Here is a 16,807-nt window from a genome sequence, read left to right as displayed (position 1 = left end):
TAGAAACAAGAATATAGACAACCAGAGAGGTGGGATCTGTGAGTGGAAGTCTTTGAAGGAGACAGGATAGATTCTCTTATTTCACATATAGGAAAACTGATGCCTAAGAGGTCTCCTCAACCCCTCGGCATGGCCTTCCCTCCTGTCTTCTTTGTGCAGTTGGGTTTAAACATGTCTGCTTGGCTGTGGTTTCTACTGCCTGCCATGCTCCTCTCTCCTGCCTCAGAGAGCTTTCCAGCCTACCAGTCCCTTGCTCCTTCTGCCCAACCAGGGCTCCGGGCCTGTTAGTGTGTCATGTGTTGACATGTATCTGCATTATGAGAATTATGAGATGAGCATACAGAACTAATGGGGCCCCTTTTTCTGAATACTGTGGGTTTGTTTTTTTTTTTTTCTCCACAGCTTGCTGTTCCATGAGGTTCATTGAGTCAGCAGCTCCCAGGCAGGACCTTCACTCTGCTACCTCTGGTTCTAGAGTGAACACTGGGGGGATGGGGCCATGCGGGTGTGATATGTGCTGTAGTACTACGTTGCTGTGCTCCTCTGTTAAAGGGATTCAGACAATGTGCAAACCCTTCTACCTCTGTGGTCTGTGTTGGTTTTCATGGTAAGACAATGCTAACAGTTTCACTTCTCTGTTATACTTACATAAAGTCAGAAGACAAGGTCTCCTCTAAAGACTCAGAGAGAAAGCACAACATAGAGTTACACCTCTGACATTCTTAGGGATGCAGTAGATGAAGTAACCAATATGCTTGTCTGGCATTGGGTTTATGGCCAGGTAGTCCCAGGATCTTTGTACTTTAAATTTTGAAAAAATAACTGTTACCACTGGTAACGTTAGTTGTTATCTGTACAGAATAAGGAGAAAAGAAGGTTCATCCGTACATTGGGTTTTAGAGCCCTGTCCCTGCCCAAAACTAGGGCAGTTTGTTCGAGCTTGTGTTCTTTCTTCCTGCTACTAAATAGGAAGCATGTTCATGGACTACTAGGGTGCTAATCAGGGGGGATTTAGAATCAACCTGGGTATGGACCCATTTCTACTGGAGCTCATGTTCCAGCACGCATCTCTCCTCCACAGCCCAGTCATTTAATGCAGAAGTCTATAAAGCACTTAAAGAATGTGTCTGATCCAGAGGAGACAGATAAACTGTTCAGAAAAGCTTCCTAGATCTCGCTATGCCTCTGGTGGGCTTGGAGTGTAGTGGAAGAGCCCACCACACAATGAGAAACAGTAGTGAGGCCTGGTGAAAGACTTGGACTGCAGGCTTAGCTAGAACAGGGGTGCCCTGTTGACAACATTAAAAGTTCATGTGGGATACCACTAGGAAAGACTCTGATAGTCTAAGTGTGGGGATGCTATGAACAGTAGAACAAGAGTGGATGGATGTCTGAGCATTCATCCAAAAAACGAAACTTGCAAGATGAGGTGACCTATTCACGAGTACTAGGGAAAGGCAATGTTGGGATATCTCCCAGGGTTTGGACTGCCACCTCTAGATGAAGGGGTGAAAGTGAGAAAGGGCCCTGGCCTGTGTATGCACAACCCCCTTGCATGGGATTTGAAGCTATTTCTCATAGCCCCTGGATTCACTTCTAATGATGGGCTCTGGCCTGTGGAAGAAGTGATGGTTCCCATGCTTCCTGTCCTGAAGAGAACTGCAGTGTTTTTTTCTGAAAGTAGAAACAACCTCCTAATTAAGGTTGAGGAGACAGGGAGGCTGTGCTGCCTACTGTGCTCAGAAACCTATTTTGTTCACCTCAGTTTATTCATGGGAGGAAAAAAGTGGAGCTTTGAAAGCAGAGAATTTTAGAAGGCACAATACTCCTGATTAGTGTAGATAGCTAAGCTCCTGCTATAGAGAACCAAGGCTTCCTGGCTGCCCAGGGAGAACCTTCCAGCACAGAATCTTCTAGAAACCTAGGAAAGTTCTCTCTTACATTGCCAGTGTAAGCATTGAGAATTTATTAATTTAAAGAAATAAAAACCTAATTAATCTATAATCAAGCATAGACTGGGGTGTGAGAAGACTCCAGATTGAGGCTTATGCTTCATTGGGTGAGTTACTGGACCAAGTTATTATTACTGTAGGATTCACAACACAGCGGTTTTAGCAGTGCTAGTGGCCGGCCGTTAGAAATCACAACTCTTTGTGGTTAGAGATGTTGCAGATTCTCTGAAAATGCCAGAGATGTGCTTTACTGCCTTCAGTTTGCTGTTGTCACGGGATCCATCAGTTTGTGATACAAATCATCGCCTGCAAAACACTCAGATATTACTGTACCACAAATTTGGGGTCGCTTTTTAAGATTTTGATAAATGTACTTCAATGTAGTCATGTTTTTTAAATCCCATATGTTATATTTTATGTATTTATAAAACATTCTAGGAACAGTTTTATCAGATTTTCAGTTGGCTAAAGAAAAATGCATGGCACACAAAATGTTAATATCCCCCAGCTAAGGTCTTGTAGTTGTGGCATATGACCTCCTGGTGGCAGCATACTCCTGAAAGGGTAGGTCTGTAATCAACAATTGGGAGGAAATTCTAAGTATAACAATATACTTGAGTATGGTTTTCAAACTTTTTTTTTACTACAGCCCACAAAAAGAAATTGGCCTTTCATCATCACTCATACACAGACTTGCATTTCACAAAGCAGTTCTCAATCTTACCATGGCTTTCTAATATTCTCTTAGATCTCTTTAATTAAAATAAAATTCTAGATGCATCAAACTAAGTTGCATTCAGACAGCCACAGTACACTGGCGTCATAAGAGGCCATATAATAGACACACAAATTCAGACATCATACTTACTGTTAGTACTTGGGCGTCTGCACTATCCTGTTCATGGGGTTCAGACAGGATAGGCCCTCAACTGCAGCCACAAAGAGCACCACCTGTGTATATTCACTATGTTTCCTTTTAAAAGGGCCCTGCCCACCTCCCCTCCCACACCCCTGTCTGTGCTTCTTTCCTCTCTCCTGCTGCTCCTGTCTCTGGAGACAGGTCTCCCCTCTCCCCTTTCCTCCTTTTTACAGTTCTTTTTCCCTAATAAAAACCCCTCTGCTTGAACTCTGTTGCATGATGTCTTTCTCCCTTGAGCCGCTTTTCTTAAACTTCAATACTTATATTTTAAAATTGTTTATTAGTGGTGAGAAGAGAAGAACTGCTTTTAGGTTGTACAGCCAAGATTCCCTTCAGGTCACAACATATTCCTGTCATGACATTTGGCTTCTTCATATGCCTCGGAGGCACTACCCTGGCACTTCACCACACATGGCTCTTGCTGTTTAGAACTTGCTGACATGGAGCCATACAGTAGGCATCCATTGGTATGGCCTCCTTAGCTCATTCTGCTTTGGAGACAAGTCCATTCATTGTGACTGTGTCAACATTTTGGTGAATGCCATTCCATTGTGTGACTAGACTAGAACTAGTTTATTTTCCTGTCCAGGTTAATCAACAATTTTTCCTTCAATGTTTCACATTTTCTAGATCATTCATAAGAGATACTTTCCTGCCCTTATAATGAGAATAATGGTTTTTGGTTTTCATGCTTAAGTATATAAACCATCTCAAATTACATTTTGTGTCTGGTAGTGAGGTAGATGCAGTTGAGTCCCACTTTCTTTCTGTCTTTGTATCTGATTCTCTAGCACCATTTGTTTAAATCTGCTTTCACCATGTTTTCATAAAAGTTTATAAATGAAATTAAAGACCTTAGAGATTTATAAAAGGGACTTTCCTACAGGACTATTGACTGAATCTCTGGGCCTCTTGGACATGCTCAACCTATGGTCTTGGTTGTACATTCTTTCCTTTCCGTGATGTTTGTTTACCTTATCTTGGGAATCTCAGCAATGACTATGAGGTGTGAAGATTTGTAAATTTACAGCTTGTGTGTGTGTGTGTGGGGGGGGTGCGCACTCGTGGGCATGCACTCCCGAGCACGTGTGTATGTGCATGCATGTGTGCTCCACTGCAGTCTCCCTAGCATGAGTTCCTACATGAAGCCAGAGGTCAGCATCTTCCTCCCTTGATCTTCACTTCATGTTTTTGAGACAGGGTCTCTTATTGAACCTGGAGCTTGCCGTTTCAGTTTGACTAACTGGCCAGTAAGTTTCTGGAATCAGTGTGTCTCTGCCCTTCTAGCGCAGAGACTTGAAGTATATATCAGAGCTGGTACTCATGCTTGCATACTAGGCTCTTTCCCCACCAAGCCATCTCTGTAGCCTGGCTACATCTTTTTGTGAGATCCATATCCCATGCAGACCATAGCTACATAGAGCTATAAATTTATTTTAAATAAAATTAAAATGTCAGTAAGCCACAATAGCCATATTTTGATTTCTGGTCTAAGCTCTTCAGTCCAGCTAACTCCTTATCAAAAGGCAATAGCGTACACAGATTCTTTACTACTGAGGAGAAAGAATGACCCTGGCTCTGTGCAGAATTGTTCTTGTCTGAAGTCTACCTAGCACTGCCCTGTTCAACTTCTCTGGCAGACTTCCAGCTGCCACTGAGAGTTCTGGTTTGCCCCTTTCAAGTTGTAGTCTAGAGACAGTTATTTTGTCACTTGTATCCAAGCTAAGCCTATATTTCTTCTTAGAATTTCCACTATAAATATGAACATGTGAACAGTAGTAGCCATGCTGAGATTCCATCCAGGAGAGATTTTGTTGCTATTTTCTTGTGTGTGGAGTTTGAGAGATTCTTTGCAGTTGTCTACTGGGCATGAGCCGCAGACATAGTCTACCATTAATAAATCTTGATGCCTTCTCTTTCAGTGTGGAAATTTTGCTGTCCTCGTGGATCTTCATATAGTGCCACAAGGTTCAAACAAAGATTCCAGTTGGTTTTCTGAACAGAAGAAAGAGGTACAACAAAAAGTTTTGCTCTTTAAACACTGTTTCTTGTGTACCTGCTACAAGAAATGTCAACTTTTCTCTACTTTCATTTTCATTAAGGATTTTTTAAAAAGTTGAGTGACAATTAACTACTGAGAAGTAGGAGTATGCCCAGTGACAAGCATACATCTCTGCCCTTAAGAAACTGACATAGCCATATGTTTTATATGCTAATCTATTGTTGACCTGGGTGGTGTGTGTGTGTGTGTGTGTGTGTGTGTGTGTGTGTGTGTGTGTGTGTGTGTGTGTGTGTGTGTGTGTGTGTGTGTGTGTGTGTGTATGCATGTGGTGTTAGGGATTGACTCTAGGACCTTTACATGCTTGGTAGGTACTTCACCATCTCTATGTCCTCATCCCAGGCTCTGTTATTTAAACCAAAAATTCTAATCCCCCTTTAGGGAAAATGATTCTCTATAGTAAAAAGGGAGTAAAAAGAAGACAAACTATTCCAAGCAAGCAGGGATTTTGATCTGAGTGATGAGAAGGCTGGCAGCACCTGGAGCAGGTGTGGAAGATACGCAAGGCTAATCTCCACATCTGTATTAATCCTTACTTTCATCTTCACCTCTTTTCATTGTCATAAGACTTTGACAAGTGAAGAGGAACTTCAGTCTCCCTGCTCTGCTGTTGGCCAGCCGGTAAAGCAGATAGTTGGCATGGGTGGGTTGGCTGTGAACAACACAGGTCTGGAGTATGTAGGTCTGCTCTGCTAATGTGTGACATTTTAGGAGAATTTGAAAGAAAAAAAAAAAAACCTGTGGGTGAACTTCATAGCCTAGAAATATTGAAATGTTTAAGTAAAATGTAATTATTTTACTGTTTACTACGAAAATTTGCTCAGCTGATTAAGCTTCAGAGTGACCTCAGATGTGAGGGCTAGCCTAAAACTGGATGAGCCACTGTTGCCATGAGCAGTTTGTCTTCCTACTAAATTGTATGCCAGAGTAAACAAAAAATCTCAACCATTCCTAAGTATTTTTTAACAATATATAATGCATCTAAAATAGAAAATGTGTCACTTAATTACTTTTTTCCTAATAGAAAGGCTTTCCAGTCAATAGTTAACTATTTATTAAAGAGATGACTCATTCCTGGGGACCCAAGATAACTTCCCAGCACATACATACACATACACACACACATAAAAATCAAAATTAAAAACCAAAACCAAAACAACAACAACAACAACAAAAGGAAACAGTTATCAGTAGTTAAGTTACAGGAGAGCCGCCAATTATCCTCGAGTTTCTCACGTGTGCTTCTCCCCATGGTTTGCAAGGTTTGATTCTAGGATATTTGAGCTCCCCAGAAGCTTCTGCTTCCTCTGTCTTCAAAGATAAGGCTTCAGTCTCCTGTGGTTTCAATTCCCTCTCTGTGAGCCCTTGTGGTGGAGAATCATTGTTTCCTTCTGTGGATATCAGGGAGCTGTCCTGATCAAAAGCTTCAAAGCAGGCCAGCTGGGTGGCTCTGTGGGTAAAGGTGCCTGCAACCCACCATGACCTGACTTCAATTCCCAGGACGGGCAAAGGTGGAAGGAGAGAAACAACTCCTGTAAGTCGTCTTCTGACCTCCACATCTACGCCATGTCATGTGTGTGCCCACACAACACATGTACATTACAAGTAAATGAGTAAATGTAATTTAAAAATGTTTAAAACAGACTGTTCTTCATTTCCCTGATAGTATTTATCAGCTGTTACTTTTAGAGAAGTAAATAAAAATAAATTGTATTAAGCAGTAATAGTAGTGAAACTAGTAACAGTAGAGGGGAAATGCTATTTGTGATCATTTGTTCACCTTGCTAAAACTAACGTACCAACCCATAAATTATTTTTAACAATACATTTTCAGTCAAATGATAATACTACCAGTACTTTGTGGTCATTTATTTTGCAAGGATACCTAGTGGCCCAATGCTGAGAAGAAGACACAAGGCTTCCTATGATGAATTTATCATTAAGGGAATTGATAATGGGCTGTCTTCTTGAGGACTTTATATTTAGCAGGTCAGGACTTTTCACCACTATTCTCCTTCTTATAATCTCAAATTTTAGGTCACTAACACATGCCCATATGATTCAAATTAGTGCATTCATTCCACCAAAGTGAATAGTATTTCATACAAAGGATCTTACCCTAATGACTTCTGAAAGGTTCTCAAATGCACCATTTCAGACCCAACTTTCCCATGTTCTTTAATGTTGATATTTAGGCAGTTTTGGCCAAGAAATGGTTGATATGGAATGTTCTAGAGCCAAGATGATGTGAATCACCTCCTCTGGAAAGCATGAGGCTAGATTTCTTGTCAAGGTGCCACGTGCAGCCGTGTTGTTCCAACAGGGCCTACTCCAGAGCAGTGAGGCATGACTTAGCAGAGGTGCATGATGGGACTTGTAGAGAGCTGCTTCAGTGGTGACTGTAAGAGGTCTGCTTACTCTCCCAAGCTGAGCTTTCCTCAAAGTAAAGTTGATAGTTTGCTGTTCCTTCAATATGTGTTCACTGATTTTAGAGTTAGTCAGAGATAATTTCTTTCTGTGTCTTCAAAAGGAGACTTGAAGAAAGGTTATGATTTCACATATGTTAAGTTAGTGCTTCCCTGTTTTTAATCTTTAGATTATCTCATGATTGGGGTTTCATAAACATGTAGTTTTATTGCATTTTAGCAGTTACTTTGTATGGAAAGAGGACTTGATTCATATATTTAAACATGTTTCACTTGAGTCCAGCTCATGTAGTCTTTGGACTCAAAGAAACAAACTGAAGTTGTCCCATTTATAAACTAGGGAGCAAACAGGAACCCCTGTTACATAGGGAGTCTGTGCCTGTCTTCCTCTCACTTGTGGATTTTTACTTGGTCCTCTCACCTTCCTCTCAGATCTTGCTGGCTGTTTTCTTCTCCTGTGTTGCTCTAGGTCTGAAGAGGATGCTTTACCAAGCCTAGCACAGTTGGTTCTTAGGTATCAGTCATCTCTGCACAGTGCCCATCTTTAATTCTTGAAACCTGGTTCCCATAAGGAACGCTTGGAGTATAGTGAGAAACTTCATGTGTATGGGCTCTATTTTTGTCATACTATTTTTAGTTCTAGCCTTATAGGGTATTTATGGCCAAATTTTAACAATCCTTGTTGCCTTGTGTGTCTTCCACATATTTTCTAGCTCAGTCATAGCTGAACCCTGCATGTGAAGCAAAAATTATTTAATTGCTAGAACAACAGTAAGAGGCAAGGCTGCCTTTGTGTTCTGTGAACAGTGCCAAAGCTTTTAGCTGTAAATGGATATCTCCATATTCTACAAAGCACTGCATCTTTTAGCTGCAAGTAAAAAGCAAGAGAGAGGAGACTGGTATTTGTATTTTATGTAGAAATGTCTATGTTTGTGTTAAATCAAGAGTTTTATATACTGTTTAAGGGTTATTTGCAATAAAAGAATGAGCAACCAAAAACCTGGTTCATGTTGTAATTATGAAGAGTCTCAACGATTAACCTGTGATTGTCTTTCGGAAAAACAAGTGGAACAAGTTTGAGGTGACCTGAGCAACTCTGAATCTACTACAGAAGTGTTGGGAATTGATCTAGGATTTATCACTCATTAAGTTTCAGTTTCATCTGTAGTTTCCCCTGATTTGCTATGGTAAATTACATTTTCCTGGCAATGCAGGAGACACCTCAGAGAATATTGATACCTACTGTGCAGTTGAATTTCTGAGTTATTTTTTGTTGTTGTTCTTTGCAAATATTATATGCCAACTGATATCTCTAGAAATTTATTAATAATGCAGCATACTGAAATTGAATTCAAACCTGGTTCTGCTACCTAATAACATTAATCTACACCAGAGACATGATCTACATCATTCATGATTGAAGAATTTTAATGTGATTTTTAAAAAGCAGTTGGGTCTATGGCATCATCATAAGAGTGAGAAGATCACATTACCCTCTCCCCACTTCTTTTTAACCTACCACTCTGACTCTCTTGTGTTTGTAATCCCAAGGCCAGAACTAATGAATGATGTTGTTCACACAACAATAAAATATAAAAAATAAATTTGAACCATGCTGAAAAATGAAAGCTTCTACTGTTTCTGACTTTTTGTATACAAATAAAATTGGGTAACACTGTATCTGCAAATAGGACACCAATGCAGTGAGACAGTAGGGCCAGAGCTAGTGGCAGCTGTATCCTGCCCATGCCACCTGTGCTGACAGTAGAAGTGTCCTTACACTCCATTCTGCCTCTGAGTACCCCCTGAGTCCCATGCTGAACCTGTGTAGACAGCTCCATGTGATTTTTCTTTTCTCTTCTGTCCATCACAGTATAGTGGACTGACACTTATATGAAAACATTCTTTAAGTCACACCCTGCTTTTGAAGTAAGCTTTTAAATCTTCCCTTTGGAATTGTGAAACTGAGGCAGAGAGAAAATAAAGTGAGCCAACATCAGTAATGGAGCCGTCTTTGATAGTGCATTTAATGGGCAGTGCACTCCAAAAGACTGTACAGAAGTCCTTTCAGGACTCACAGCTAGGTTCAAAAGCTAACTAAATGCCAGCATTTGCTTTTTCAATGTGTGTAATGTTTTCTTCTTTGCATTGCATTAAACTAGAAATGTCTAATGTTTTAAATTTACTTTAGGAAGTTTGTTTGCTGTTAAAAGAAACCATTGATTCCAGAGTTAAGGAGTACGCGGGCATTTATAAACAGCACAGGCCTTCAAATGCAGAATTCACAAGATCCAGTCCCTTGTCCTTAAAAGGTAGGCAACAAGCACTGCAATTTTGGACAAAGAAAATAAAATTTCTGCTTTGTAGAGATTGCAATTATATTTGAATCTGTGGTGTTAGCATAGTGATACATTAAAAAAATATGCTGTAATGAAGATACAGTGTTTGAGTAACAAAAATTCACCCAAAAGCCCTAAAGGGCTTTTAATGGTAGGGAAAATATATAAAAATAGCAAATAAAACATTCTTAAGGAAACTGTAAAATTTTAAAGGTCTGTTTTTTTTTTTGACAAATAGTCTTACAAATGGATTTTTATTAATACTGACATAAATTGATTTGGTGTCTTATGCTTTTAAAAGTTTTCCCATATGTCACTCTATTTCAGATGTTCTCAAACAGGAGCAATGTTATTCCCTGGGGACATTTGAAAATGTGTGCAGAGAGTTTTGATTGTCATTACTGGCAAGGGGTGGGAAGCTGCTGGCCCATAGTGGGTAAAGGCCAGGGATGAAACTACATTGACAAGACACGGAGAAACCCCTTCATAACAAGCTACTAGCTCCAAAACCTGAAGGGTACCAACATTGAGATTCTACTGGTGATGACATGGTGATGCGTTTGTCTTTCAGGAACAGGTGAGGAAGCTGAGAGCCTGTAGATTGGCTTGACAAGTACAAGGCTATCTCAGGACAGAGATTATGGCTTATTTAGTACCTTCCCCTCGTCCTGTCCCCAGCACTTACCTTGGTGCCTGTCACAGATTCAGTGACAAGCTGAGTGAGAATGCTTGTGAGGGATAAGTGGCAGAGCTGGAATACAGATAGAGTTTTTATGGCCTCCACCCCAGTGTTTTCTGTTCCCTCAGTCTTCCACTTGGTTTTTCTATTTCATTTTGTTTGTTTCTCACTTAAAAATCAGCATTTCATAGCAGCCTGTGCTACAAATATAGTCAGTGCATGGTAATTATCAGACTACTGTGGGTAGACTATTGTGAATCCCATTATGTTAAGGGAACATCTGTTTAGGAAAACTACTGAATTATATACTCCTCCGAAACCTTCCTTCATCTAGAGGACTCACTTTACATGGATGATAGATAAACAAGTAGTTTTTGTTACCCAAACTGAGAGGCTCCAGAGAATGACATTTTTAAATATAATTAACCCTTTTAATTCTTTTTTAATAATTTATTTATTTTTATTTTATATGCATTGGTGTTTTGCCTCCAAGTAAGTATGTCTGGGTGAGGGTGTCAGGTGTCCCAGAACTGGGGTTCCAGGCAGTTGGGAGCTGCCATGTGGGTGCTGAGAATTGAACCCAGGTCCTCTGTAAGAGCAGTCAGAGCTCTTTAAGCGCTGAGCCACCTCTCTACGCCCCAGAGAATGACATTTTCAAACCAAGCAATATTGCTGTCCAGTGGCTTTCAACCTGTGGGTCACGACCTCACAGGAGTCACATATCAGATATTTAAATTACAATTCATAACAGTAGCAAAATTATGAAACAGCAACAAAATACGTTTATGTTTGGGGTGGATTCACCCCAACATGAGGAACTGTATTAAAGAAATTATGAAGGTTGAGAACCACTGCTTTAGATGCTACTGTCTGATTTGCCACTTATTGTTATAAATTCTGAGAAAAGCCATAGGTTTTTGTATCCATTGTACCTAAATAGACCTGGCCAGTCTCACATTTTATCTGGTGCAACAGGAAAAGGACTGGAGCCACATTCTGTGAGTCCTGTCCCTGATGTAGCTGTTACAGTAGATGGTTTGGTCAGTACTCAAGCCGGCCTTTCCTTCCTATCCCAGCTCTGACTGCTGAGGGAAGAGACTAAGTACTCAGTACCCAGCATCTCTCACAGACAGTTCTGGTCTCAAGATGTCAGGAAAATGTCCTCGGGTTTGTGTGAGGGGAAGGTTTGTTGCTTTTTAAACAAAGTGATCTTATTGTGTACACAATTTTGTAACCTCCCCCCACCTAATATATTGTAAAAATAATTTCTTATATCATCATTTAAAAAATCTATTGTTGTAAAGTGCAGATAAATTTACTATTTCACAACTTTCAGGTGTACACTTTTGGTAGCATAAATATACTACATTTTTGTACAGTTTTCCTGCTGTCTATTCTGGAACTTTACATCCATGAATAATGTGTCTTCATCCTCTAGCCTGCCACCCTGGTAATTGAGGTCTTGCTTTGTCACTATTGTTCTTACTACTGTCAGTATCTCATATGAGAGGAGTCATATAATATTTGTCATTTTATCTTCTGGCTTATTTCCCTTACACTTGCATCTTCAGCATTCTTACAGTTACATTTATCAGAATTTCAGGTCTTTTGTAATCTTCCAGTGGCTGTCACGTTGCCTGTTCATTCATCTACTGATGAATTGTTTCCATGCATTGACTGTTATGAACAATATTGTTGCAGACACTGGTATACAAACCTTTCCAAGATTTTTGGCTCTTTTGAATATACACTTAGAAATGTCTGGATCATGGGGTTAATTCTTTTGATTTTGTTCTTGAGATACTAACATATCGCTTGCCACCATGACTGTATCATTTTACACCCTCACCACTATGAGGGTTCCATTTGCTTTACATCATTGCCAAACCTTATTTTCTGATATTTTGGTAATAACCATCTTAATAGATATAAAGCAATCTATAATTGTGGATTGTTTTGTTGTTGCTTTGCTATTTCCCTAGTTATTAGTGATGCCAGCCATCTTTTCATATATTCATTGGCTATTGGTACATCTTCTTGGAGAAATGAATATATGCCTAGTTAATTTTTTAACTGGGATTTTTTGTGGGGCAAAGGTTGTTGTTTGAGAGCCTTTGCATATTTTTATGCATGTTAATTCCTTATTGACTATGTAATTAAGAAATATTTCCCAAATTCATTGGTTTGTCTTTTCCATCTCTTGAAGGTTTACCTTGGTGTATAGATGGTTTTGAATGTGCTAAAGCCAAAATGCCACTTCTTTTGTTGCCGATGCTGTGATGTTATGCCTATGGAAGTCATTGCCAAGTCCTGTTTTGTGAAACTTTTCCTCTAAAAACAGAAGTTCTATGGAACTTTAAAAATTGTTTTATTTAGGAACTTGATCCCATTTGAGTTAAAGTTAAAACTCATTCCATGTGGATGTATAGTTTCCTTAGTATCATTTGTTAAGAGACTACTTTTCACATTGAATGGGCTTAGTAATCTTTTGATTACTAATCATTTGAACGTTGATGCTGGTTTATTTCTGAGCTTTCTATTCTGATTCAGTTGTTTGTATCTGTCTCTGGTGCCAGTTGTACAGCCTCTTGATATACTATAGCTTTGTGGTAAGTTTTGAAATCAGAAAGCTTAAGTCTTGTAATTTGTTACTCTTTTTCAAGATTGTTTTGACTTATTCCAGGTCTACATGGCTATTTTGATGACTACAAAGTATTCTATTAAATACTGGTGATCTTAATTTATTGGTGGAATTTGGATTGCATCTGGTACTGTTAGTTCTAAAGTAAAGTACAGTTAGCATTCTAGAAATACACATATTTGTTACTTCTGAGTCTGATTTAATGTTTATAGTTTTGTGTGCTTCTGAGAGTTCGAGCACGGCGTGTGTGTGTGTGTGTGTGTGTGTGTGTGTGTGTGTGTGTGTGTGTGTTACTGGGCTCACATAGACTCTAAAAGTGTTCTACTAGTGGGCTATATGAGCTATAAGTTCTTCTTGTACTTTTTTTTTTTTTTTTAAGACTCTCCCTCAGTTGTCCAGAATCCAGGCTAGCCCCAAACTTGACATCCTTGCTTCAGCTTCCCAAATACAAAAATTACAGGTCCTGTACCAAATCCAGCCTGTAAGAACTCTTTAAGGATATTGATGTATTTGTGCTTGAATATGTAGGTGTATGTCTGTGTGTACATGTGTATGCAAACATGTGTACACGTACATGTGGAGTCACAAGGTGGATGTCCATAATTATCCCTGAGCACTCTTCTACTTTACCCATTGTGGCAGGTTTTCTCAGTTGAACCTGGAGCTCATTGATGTGGCTAGTCCTGCTCTAGGGATCCCCTATCCCCACCTTCCCAAACAAGAATTATAAGTAGGCATCTGTGCCCACTGATCCCCATGGGTTGTGGGGATCAAAACCCTAGTGCTCATGCTTTCACAGCAAATGCTTTAATCCCTGACCCATCTCCCAGTCCCCTGCAAGTGATTTTTCTGTTGTCATCTGCTCTTGACTTTATCTAGTTGCACAAACACAAATCAGGCCCCATACTCTTTGTGCAGCCTCTGGCGACCACTAGTGGAATGAATATTGCATTTAGTGTAGTGAGATGATATATCCCTCTTTGAAAGTAAACTTTCTAGGAAAACCCCGTTTGTCTCTTCTCTCATTCTACAGCCTTCGAGCATATCTGTTGAGGTTCACATCACGGCCAGGCCCCTTTCTCTGTAGCCATCAGTCAGTCTGTGTTCCCACTTCATCTGGACAACTGTAGCAGGTACCCTGCTGGCTTCCTTTCATATGGTCAGTGTGCTACCTCTGTCCATACTATACTCAGGTTACCCCCTTAAAATCACAGGTCTGATCTTGTGAAGATCTTTAGAAAGCCATTCAGGATATTCCCAGGGTCTCTCAGATAAAGACCAAGACCCCTGTCAGCTTGTACCACTTTTTCCTTCTTATTTAAGTGCCTTTGATTTAATTCTTTTCTTCTAAAGTTCTATTCTTCTGGAGCCTTTGATAAAATTGAAGTCTTGTTTTCCCTACTCTATGTTATCTTTAGCTCTCTAGTCCAAGTCCACCCAGGACAATCATCCTATCTGTAAATCATAAGTCCCCTGAACTTAGCCTCCTACCATTTGATAAACAGATACATCTCCATAAATGTGTGAGCCTCCCACAGACCATTTCTGCCCTGTAGATTCTCTGTTGTCTCTCTTGCATGCAGGGCAGTTCATGCCAGTAGTGTGTGTGTGTGTGTGTGTGTGTGTGTGTGTGTGTGTGTGTGTGTGTAGGCTCCAGTAATACCTTCATCATTCCTTTTCTCATAAGGTTAAGCCTGACATATCAAGCTGAGGCAGGACCAAGCTCTTCCCTGCTACATCAAGGCTGAGCAAGGCATCCTACCATAGTGAATAAGTTTAAAAAAATCCAGCTCATGTGCCAGCGACAGATCCTGCTCCCACTACTAGGGGCCCCACAAACAGACCAAGCTATACAACTGTCACCCACATGCAGCTGGCCTAGGTCGGGTCCCATGCAGGCTCCCTAGCTGTCAGTCTAGAGTCCATAAGCTCTCAAGAGTTCAGGTTAGCTGTCTCTGTGGGTTTCCTGGTCATGATTTTGACCCCCATTGCTCACATAATCCCTCCTCCTCTCTTTGACTAGACTCCTGGAGCTCAGCCCAGGGCTTGAGAGGCCTTATCCTTTCTGAGGAATGGTCTGCGGGGTGGGGGTGGGGGATGTAGATGGGGCAGGGAGTGGGAGAAGAGGAGGGAGGGGAAACTGATTGGTATGTAAAATGAATAAAAATATTAAAAAAAAGAATTGCTGTGACTTGGCCTTACTTATTTCCTGCAAACCTGCTTTGTTTCTAGGTCTGTGTTTTTACTTTTAATAGCTTCTCCGTTGTTTAACAAATGAAGTCTCAACTCAAGTATATTTTTTCACCAGTTCCCTCATTTTCCCTTTTCTCTGACCACATGTTATTTGGCATTTAATACCTCTGTAACCTGCACCATATTGCAACTTAACTGTGCTGGCTGTGGTCTACTTCCCTCCCATCCTCCCTCCCCCCCATCCTCCCCCTCCCTCCATGGGAGAGGAAGGCTGACTAGCACCCCCAAAGCTCCTTTCCAGATTACCATGCTTCAGAGAACTGTGCTGAGTGCTTGCGCTTCTCACACTGTTTCCAAGGTAGGAATGCTGCATACTTCTCTCTCCCACTGGATCACTTTCCTCAGTTGACAGGCTCACTGTGGGCCAGTTTCTTTTTCCCATTTCTAGATCCATATCAGGGTAACGTGCCTCAGCATGGCATGTAAACTAAATATGTAATCCTGGGTAAGCCGAAGTCTCCAAGCTCATAACTTTGCTCATTGCTCTAATAAGATTAATGTTATTCATGCTTTCTGAGTATTCGTTATAACAACTGCATAAGCTCCTCCGAGGCTATTTCCTTAATCTTATATTTAAAAAAAAGCACAAAGATTATTCACAAAGTCAATGAGTAGCATAACAGATATGCTTCATCCTTGTAAGTCACCTGAACAGCCATTTTTATAGTCAGTATAAGTTAGTGACATGAGGAAGTATCCAAAAAGATGTCTCCCACAACTCCTTCACCTCAGCATTTTCCTCTAGTCTTGACCAGAATTGGGTGTTACCAGTGTCCTTAATCTTTGTCAGATTAGCAGCCTAAAACTCAATCAGGAGAAGTGTGCTCTTTTGTTTTCATTTATGATTTTATGTGTTTACTGACTGAACTGTATGTTTACAGTTTGGGCTTGTATTGGATTGTTTCCCTCCCTCCCTCTCTCCCTCTTCCTTCCTTCCTTCCTTCCTTCCTTCCTTCCTTCCTTCCTTCCTTCCTTCCTTCCTTCCTTCCCTCCCTCCCTCCTTCCTTCCTTCCTTCCCTCCTTCTTTCCTTCCATTCTTTGTTTTTCTCTTTTCCTATTGCTACTCCTTTCATAATCAGTTATTGACTTACTGCTATCAACTCCAGATTTTCCTTCTAGTTCACCCACACCTTTGCTGCCAAAATAGTCTTTTGAAAACAAAATTGACAGTCCTCAGCTTGAGACACTTTTTGGTCAGGAGCTCTAACTTAATAACCTTTTCAGTTTCTTCTCTACTTGACACAAGCTGGAATGTATCTGGCTCTTGGTTAAAGCTCATGGGATCTCTAAGAGGGCCAGTAGTCACTGTTCTGAAACACAGCCTTTGGCATGGGATGGGGACTACTTCAGCACAAAACTGATGTTCATCTGCAAAGCTCAGGACGTAGTACCAAAATATCTTGCCAAGGCAATACATATTGCTCTGCTGGTCAGAATATACTTTTCGTTTTTTTTTGTTGTTGTTGTTGTTGTTGTTGTTTGTTTGGTTTGGTTTGGTTTGGTTTGGTTTTTGTTTTTCGAGACAGGGTTTCTCTGTGG

The 16,807-nt window shown here is 40.4% G+C and overlaps 1 protein-coding gene across 3 annotated transcripts in view; it reads left to right on the top strand.

The window, feature by feature from the left end:
• Slx4ip (SLX4 interacting protein) overlaps positions 1 to 16,807 on the top strand; it is a 176,387-nt gene that overhangs the window by 115,324 nt on the left and 44,256 nt on the right. For 2 of the 3 annotated variants that reach the window (XM_027421676.2, XM_027421677.2), the window contains exon 3: positions 4,794 to 4,883. In XM_027421676.2, coding sequence (XP_027277477.1) covers positions 4,794 to 4,883 — 90 coding nt within the window. Of the gene's footprint in view, positions 1 to 4,793; positions 4,884 to 9,547; positions 9,669 to 16,807 lie in introns of all 3 variants that reach the window. The other variant, XM_027421675.2, reaches the window with a different exon arrangement.

This window comes from Cricetulus griseus, chromosome 6 (assembly GCF_003668045.3).
Source record: "Cricetulus griseus strain 17A/GY chromosome 6, alternate assembly CriGri-PICRH-1.0, whole genome shotgun sequence".
Classification (NCBI taxonomy): Eukaryota; Metazoa; Chordata; class Mammalia; order Rodentia; family Cricetidae; genus Cricetulus; species Cricetulus griseus.
The sequence above is the reverse complement of the archived record's forward strand: the minus strand, read 5'-3'. Positions and strand labels throughout refer to the sequence as shown.